Source organism: Diplotaxodon limnothrissa, linkage group LG14 (genome assembly GCF_057381915.1).
Source record: "Diplotaxodon limnothrissa isolate DT_005_m linkage group LG14, D_limnothrissa_male_GT1.1, whole genome shotgun sequence".
Classification (NCBI taxonomy): Eukaryota; Metazoa; Chordata; class Actinopteri; order Cichliformes; family Cichlidae; genus Diplotaxodon; species Diplotaxodon limnothrissa.
Window position 1 is genome coordinate 30,840,895 of NC_140609.1, and position 8,539 is coordinate 30,849,433.

At 35.4% G+C, this 8,539-nt stretch overlaps 1 protein-coding gene across 1 annotated transcript; it reads left to right on the forward strand.

Moving 5' to 3' along the window:
- Positions 1-1,855: 1,855 nt before the first annotated feature.
- Positions 1,856-4,930, forward strand: ca4b (carbonic anhydrase 4b; the record flags this gene model as incomplete). The annotated part of the gene is made up of 7 exons (XM_085370194.1): positions 1,856-1,922; positions 2,032-2,196; positions 2,508-2,653; positions 2,778-2,870; positions 3,354-3,420; positions 3,657-3,820; positions 4,757-4,930. Coding segments are annotated over 7 exons (876 nt in total), but the record flags the coding sequence as incomplete, so codon positions are not given.
- Between the last annotated feature and the right edge of the window lie 3,609 nt (positions 4,931-8,539).

Below are 8,539 nucleotides of genomic sequence, written 5' to 3' on the forward strand. Positions count from 1 at the left end.
TGTTTTAGGTGTCAAAAGCGGCCCTATTGTGTGATTGTCCTGCCTGTGGCGTGGAGTTGTAGGAGCAGTGGGGAGAGTAGCTGCTTCATGTGAGTAGTGTGGGCCTGTGTCCCCCAACAGTAGCAGCAGTGGAACTTGCTGCTGCTAGTGACAGGGATGGCTTGTGGGCCCCTGGAAGTACCTCCTCGTGGTGTGGACTTGTGTTCTTTGTTGTTGCAACCTTTTTCTTTTTCTAGTGTTACTGGAAAAACGGCATTGCTGGCTCTTTATGTTAAGATTAAAAACTATTTTATTTACTAAACACCTCTGTCTGTTTTCCTTTCATTCCATTCTGGACCCATTTGTTACCAGTCCCCACACACACCCCTAGACCTTCATCGTGGGGACATAACACCATATAAATTGTTTGTTTGTTTTTTCCCCAAACATTTGTAATTTGTTATATTTATACTCTGAGACAGAGCACATTACAGTCACTAAAACATTAGCACCATAGAAATCACATCATTTCTGCAGATCAGCTACAAATTCATTCCTATAATATAAAGCATGGAATCCAAACTATGATTGAGTGATATTGAGAAACTCAAAAAAACATTAAACCATCATCATCAGCAATTTGTATACAAGGTAGATTTGGTACATGGACTCCTGCTGCCAAATTATGAACCTACCATCTGCAGACTTATCTTTTACTTTCTTTCTGGTTTGCCCACTTTAGCTTGATATTGCTGTTCTTGGTGAGCAGGAACCCAATGATTTCTTCTGCTCTGGCCCATCATTGATTTGTTGGTGGATTTGTCCGTTCTCAGCACAGCAGAGCTCTAAAGAGTGATTCAACATGGTACATGAAATAGAGTTTTTTAATTGGCTAATTATTGCAAAACCTGGAATGAACTCAAATGAACTAAATTTTGTGTGCAAACTGCTGAATGAACAATGAACTTCTCATCCAGTCTCTCACTGTCTCATGTGACCCTGACATAGTAGAAAAGAGTGATAAAAACAATCCTAACTCATAAATAGTATCACAAATCTAATCCCAAAAAATGACACTTCTCGTGGTTAATAAATCTACTTTGCAGTTTTTCTTAAAGGTAACGACACCCGCAAACATGTCACTTGCATTTTTTCACATCACCACTAGAGGTCCCTTAACTTCAAAAATGTAACTGTAGCTTGCAGTTTGGACAAATCACCTGTGGGCTCATTTCTGGAGGCAGACACCTTCAGCGTTAGGGTCCATTCATTATCTCAAGAATATGAACGCCGAGATATCTCTTGCTGTGTGTCACTGTCCTCACAAATTAGGTGTCATAAATCTAAAGCGTGCATTATAAAACGGGGGGTGATAGGTGGGGCTCCCAGTTGAATGATAGTCTGGTTGAACTTTGATTCAGGCATCATCTTTGAAAACAGTCAGTGCTGGAAGAATCTACACTATAAGTGGATTCACAATGCTGCTCAGATCTGTTTTATTTCTCTTCACATTTTTTGTGAGTCTCGTCTCAGGGGCAGGTGTGAGTTTTATATTTCTTTGTTTTTTTAATTTGTGTATAAGTTGCATGACATTGGATACTGCACGCAAAAAATGATAGATTTTATTTGCCTTCAGTAAACAATGTTGACTACAATACAACTGAAATATATAAAATCAAAAGTGTATTTATTGAAATAATTAATCATTAATATAAATGTGCTTGTGACCAATAGGGTCAATTTAATTCAACCAGATATCTAAAATTGTATTAAAAGTTTAGATAGATTAGATAAAGTCACATGCGATTGTGATTGCAAATGCTCAAAAATTAATACCTCATAACCTACAGATGAATAATTCTTTTCTCTTTTTAAATATTCCAAACCTGATCTTTTAGATTTTTGCTACTATTCCCAACTTCAATGCAACCACACCTGCACAGGTAAACTTAAAAAAAAAAAAATAAATAAATAAATAAATAAAACAAGCCAAATGAATGGTTAAACAAAGGAGGCATGTTAGTGGAGCTGTTTCTATTCTTCTCCTCACAGGTCCAGAGCTGTGGGGACTGGTTTCACAAACCTGCAATGGCAGATCTCAGTCTCCAGTTAATATTGTCACAAGGAAAGTGCTACCAGATGAACGCCTGACTCCTTTTCACTTCACCGGTTATAAAGAGACTTTTTATGGGAGCCTCATAAACAATGGCCACAGTGGTATGTCTTAATTATAATTGCAAGTTTATTTGAGGAAGACAGTTTGACACTATGATGTCAATTCTGGCTGTAAAAATGCAATTACCCCATCTGTAGATAACATGGATAAAAGTATAGGGAGGAGGAGGTGGTAAAATGGACAATAATAGCAACCAAGCGTCTCATGTAACAAAAATACCTTTTAAAATATGTCATGTGCAAAAGCATGTGTCATGTGTGTCATGTGTGATCATTTGTAACTGAAATAATGGGAGCATCCATGGAAGATTGTCTAATGGTTTTTATTTTTATTTTTTAATTCTGAATTTCAGTTCAGCTAAATTTGCCTTCCAGTATACAAATAAAAGGAGGAAATCTGGTTGATGAATACAAGGCAATTCAGTTTCACCTGCACTGGGGCAAAGATGGAGGACTTGGTTCTGAGCACACAATTGATGGAGAAAAGTTTCCAATGGAGGTACAGTATGTCATAAATCAGTAGAAATATTTTGTGATTGACACTATATGTATTTAAGTAATTTTATGTATTGGATTCAAATAGATCCTAATTATTCTAATGCAGTGCTTTCTTTTATCTGTAGATGCATATCGTCCATATAAAAGAAGAATATGACTCGTTAGCTGAGGCTTCAAAAGACAGTACGGGTGTGGCTGTTTTGGGATTTTTCTTTCAGGTACTTGGTAAACATCATTTCAAAAAAATGTCCAGCATCCAGCCCAAACCAGTAGTTTAGTTAGTAGCCACAAAAAAAAAAAACAACATTTGCAAAAGGCACATTTTAAAACAGCATACAGGTATAATGTTCCCATAATAAGGAAAAATAGACTAACCATTAAAAAAATGGCAGATTATAAACAACAAAAAGAATAACAGCAAGAGTTAAAGCTTTTCTAATTATACTGCTCCCAAATGCAAATAATCTGCTGTATTTGATTATTTATTACATAAATGTGGACCCATCAGAAAACATTCCAGAGGACTGCCTTTGCCGTCAGACTGAACAACCCTCCAGCTGCTGAATGATCACATGTCCTGTATAATTTGAGCTTTAGTGTGTCTTTAAATCAAATTAGCTCCTGTATGTTGTACTAACTTTGTTTTCTTAATTATAAACTGCTTTTGGTATGACGGTTAACATTTTATTCTTTCGTTTTAGGAGTCTGAGTCTGCAAATGAGAAGTATGATCATCTTATCAGTGCACTGAAATACATATCTCAACCTAGTAAGTTATATCTTCTGAAAAATGATAATAATCTTCTTTTCACCCTCCATATAGAGTCCTAAATATGTAGCTGATTACACTAGGCTAAAGGGCATCTATTATTAGATAACACAATGTTATATAACATCCACAACAACACAATAAAACCTTTTTGAAGATTTTTTGAGGATTAGTGATGATTGAAGTCTTTTCTGACTTTCTGACTTTATGTTCTTGTTAACATTTCATCAAACCAGAAACGAATGTAACGCTGGTGGGTGTCTCCCTGGACATGTTCATTCCTTCTGAAATTAACAGGACCAAGTACTTTCGCTACAAGGGCTCCCTCACCACACCTGACTGTGCTGAAGCTGTGGTCTGGACCCTGTTTGAAAGCACTATTCCTCTCAGCAGGAATCAGGTATCATTCCCTACATCGTACTGAATCTATAAAGAAGAGGATTGTAATGAGTTTATCCTTGAAATTTAATTTAGTGTAACACTAAGGCAACTTTTAATAACTTTTTCTTGGAAACTTTTTATAACCCCCAAATGATAATTGTAAATAGTTTCTGAATAAATTTATTTAAATTGGCTACATTTGACACTAATAAAGGTATAACCAGAATCACAGACAAATATTAGACCAATATTAAACGTTATGGCAACCCAAGGTGTTTGCTACAATAACTATAGCCACTAGATGGTAGTAGTTGGTCATTGTAAATTTGTTACAATGGAAACTTAATGTTAAAAATAACAAGAATAATTTCACACATACCTTATGGGTAAAAAAAAAAAAAAGCAGTGTATTTAAGTGCTAATGAGGCATATACTTTACCCAAGAAAGCATAGGGACATGAAATGAGATCAGAGAAAAAGAATACAGGGCTTATATGTAATACGTAACACAAGCCTATGCTAATGTGGCTCTTTGAGTTGTTTGCTAACAAATTACAGTTGTTTCCACTGCTCCCAAATTACCCAAAAATGTATTTCAAAATGGATAAACCTTGAAATTATGCTGTCTATATGAAAAATGTGTTAATTTTAATTTATATTACTGAAACATTATTGAAATATTACACATTCAACAACCCATTTAATGTAAAACAAGTGTACTTCTTTGTTTATTTCTGTACTGGTCTCAAACAGTTATATGAAAAAACTGCAGTTATAGTAGAACAAGTATAGTAAAGCAGCAAGTTAACTTTAGTGAGACACACTCTGTTGCCTAGTTATCATTGATAATAGCTGTATTTATTAGCAAAGCGTTCTATCATAGTATGCCCCTTGCATACTATTTTTAATAAAAGTACATGTTTAACTGCCTGTTTAATTATTTTTTTTGTTACAGCTCACTGCTTTCAGCCAACTTCTGTTTTATGATGGACAGAAAATGGTCAACAACTACAGACCAGTACAGCCTTTGAATGGAAGAGAGGTGTATTACTCCAGTGGCCAACTTGCTTTGGTCAGCTGTGTGTTGTTCACCAAGTCAGTGCTGCTATCCAGTGCAAGCTTTATTTAATTTAATCAATTTTTATGCACAAATACCCTTGTTTGTGACATCTGTTGATTTTCAAATAGAAGAAGAAAAAAATAATGTAGTGTATATTTAAAAGTAAAGGATGTAAATTCAATAGATGCTTCAAAACAACATGTATCAAACACTACATGCTTATTTGAATCGGAATATGTAAGATATGTAAGATTTTATCTACAACAAAATATGTTATTGACAAATAAGTAAATTAGTTACTTTTGGTTTTAAATGTTTCACAATGATGATCTCACTACAATTTACACACATTTTTGGGGGACATAGACTAAATGTTTAAGGATAGTTAGATTGCTTTCTTTGCACTGAATGGGACAACATATGACTTCATTGTGCTTTCAGCAGAATAGCAATAAAGAATTCTGATTCTGATTCACATGTATTCACTTGTGCTGATATAATATTTCTGATAAATATCATGATGCATTCTATTACATGCTTTCCTACTGTTCTGGAAACATCTAAACTCTGACTTAAAAGTGTCATATTTATTTAAAATACAGACACGTGTTAACACTATAATGTGTATTATTAAGGTATGTTTTACCTATCAATTCTTTGTCATTTGTAATGTCATTAATAATCAAATAAAGTCACGATTAAAGATTTCATGGCATATTCCTGTATGTTTTTTCCTGGATCATACACTTTTAATCCAAATCAGTCATGCTTTCCAATATACAAAGGACTGCTCACCAAACGATAACTTCTTAATAAACCAATTTAACCACACACGACAAATAAACCCTTTTGAATGAGAGCGGCCCTTGTGTCAGAACAGAAATACATTTCAACGTGCTGCTTCACAAGAGCAACGAACAGCAGCAATCGCCAAATTCAAAAAGTAAGATTAAACAGTCTGTTTGCTTATTTATGGTCTTTGTTAGATAAAGACTGAGCCAAGACAGCTGAACAATGTGGCTACGTGCCACATATCCACATGAATGATTAGCTTTTGAAGAGGTGAAAAGGATCAATATTTTACCAAAACACTCAAAAATTAATTAGAATTTGTATAAATCATCATCAATTTTTCTTTTCAAATGTCCTTTTCCAGTAATTATTGATCTCATGATCTCATCTGGTAAAAAAAAGCCTCCCAGCATAGGAGGCCAATCAAACTGCTTGATAAAAGATAATAAATACACACAAGATTTATGGTCAGTTTATCAGACATTTTGCTTCCACAGCACAGCTATTACAAGTTGTTTGATGAGCAATCATTTCTGGAACTTTTGACATTCCCTACACACATTAGACAGATAAGATACTAAGATGTAATAACACCTGGTTAAGTCAATCGGAGGTCACTAAAATTAATATTGTAACAACATTGTAACCATAACACTGCTGGCTTGTCTAGTCCCCTCTCCAATCAGATCAGGAGTGACATATTTAGCCACATGTTTCCCTTAAATTGCTCGCTGTCTGAGTGATGTGGGCTTTATAGATAATTGAGAAACTTGTTAGGAGAGATGACATCCATCCCAGCACCTCTCATTTGTAGAAATCTGGCAAAATTCATTAAACTGCCCAGAATAAGATAAGAGACAAGATAAACATTTATTAGTCCCACACATGGGAAAGTTTTTAAAATGTGACTATCCAGAATTGGGACCAGTAACTAGAGTTACAGTCTCCCACTCCAGATTGTTAATCAACCAAAGACCCAGACGGGGTTTAATTCATTTGAAAGTCTGATGCTTACCCTTGTTCCTAGTTGGAAAACTCATAAGTCTTATTTGTTATTATCTGTTGTTCACCCGGCTGGTTTCTGTCTGATTTCTCAGACTTTTTATCTGATTTAGTGCTCAGCTCAGATAAAGCAATTATTGTAGATACTAAAAATATTAGCCTCAAGATAGCATTTAGTCTATTATTAGACTCAATTGCCTTTTTAATCACACTCTAGTGTTTCTTGTTAGAAACTAAACATTTAAATTCTTTTTCTGAAAACCCTCTTTTGTCTGATCATTTCCTAATAGCATTTACATTTACAATGATGGATTACACAGCAGTGGAAGTCTTTCTGAAAGTGCTGTAACTAAGATTAAGGGTATAATTCATCCACTGACATCTTGTCCAATACCTTGTGCTAACACAGTGCAGACTAGCTATCTGAGGGCTACTTCCAGAGAGGCAGATTATCATATTAATAATTTTACTATTTCTACTCTTTTTTACCCCAAATTAACCTTTCTGGGTTAACTTCAGTAATTACTTTTCCCAAACCATCAGCTTTAGGTATTGAAGGTACAAGGTACTTGTAGTGGTTTGAATCAGATCTATCTAATAGATCCAATAGGTGTAAATGGAGTGTCCTCTTCACACACTTAAGTTAATTATGGATTTCTGCAGAGTTCTGTGCTAGGACCAATTCTGTATTCATTATACATGCTTTTCTTAGCCATTATCATTAGAAGGTATAGCATACATTTCACTGCTATGCAGATGAAACCCAACTTTATCCATTCATGAAGCCAGATCACACACACACCAACTTAAACTGCAGGAATGTCTTTAGGACATAAAGACCCGGATTGCCTCTAATGTTCTGTTGGGCCAGTAACACATATCCTGTCATTTTTGACCAGGATATGTCCTTCAATGCACATATTAAACTACGTTTTAATATATATGTGTGTTTTCTTCTATTTGTGCAATATCTCTAAAATTAGAAACATCCTGTCTCAGGGCTGGATCAGGTGACCCTGAATTCTCCCTTAGTTACAGTGCAATAGGTCTAGGCTGTAAGGGGATTTCCATGATGCACTGAATGTTCCTTCTTCATTCACCTTTTTCACTCACTATGTGTTCATACACCTCTTGTCTTGCTCACAGGGGGGCATTTAACTTTTAGGATTTTCTCTGTTTTCTTTGTATTATTGTAGGGCCTTTTCCCCTACAGTACAAAGCGCCTTGAGGCAACTGTTGCTGTGATTTGGTGCTAGATATATACAACTGAACTGAATAAGATGTTATTTCATTGATCTGTGTAGTCCTAAATCCTTGTTTCTTTTTTCTTTTGAGATACTGAATAACTAAATACAGAGCAAGTACATGAAAGTGACTGAAATTTTTTTCTCATCAAAATCTCTTGACTGTATAGCAGCACTGATCAGGTGCATGACTAGCAGCAGCAACACAAGGCACATACTGAGTTTAAGAAAGTGCAAGAGGATTCTCGGACAGTTAATTTCTTCCATCCTTGGGGATGGAACCAAACCAACAGTGATGATAATAAGAAATCTAGATGCCTAAAATGAGAGAGAAACAGGACAGGTGAACTTTTCTTGACAGATTCAGATTATATCTGCCGCCCTGTTGCTCATTCTAATGCCTTCTGAGTTGTTTATATTTTATTTACAGCTGCTCTCATGAGCTCAATGGTCAAAGGTAAAACATAATTCAATTAAAGCCCTGCTGGGAGGATAATACCTACCGGTGTCATTAGGTGCTGTGCTCGTTTTTGGCCCCTTGACGCTATCTATATCACCCTAAGTACTTTAAGGACTCACTTAGGATATAATCCCATGTTGCACAGGGATAGATGGCTGATGCAAGGACAGCCTTTGGTGC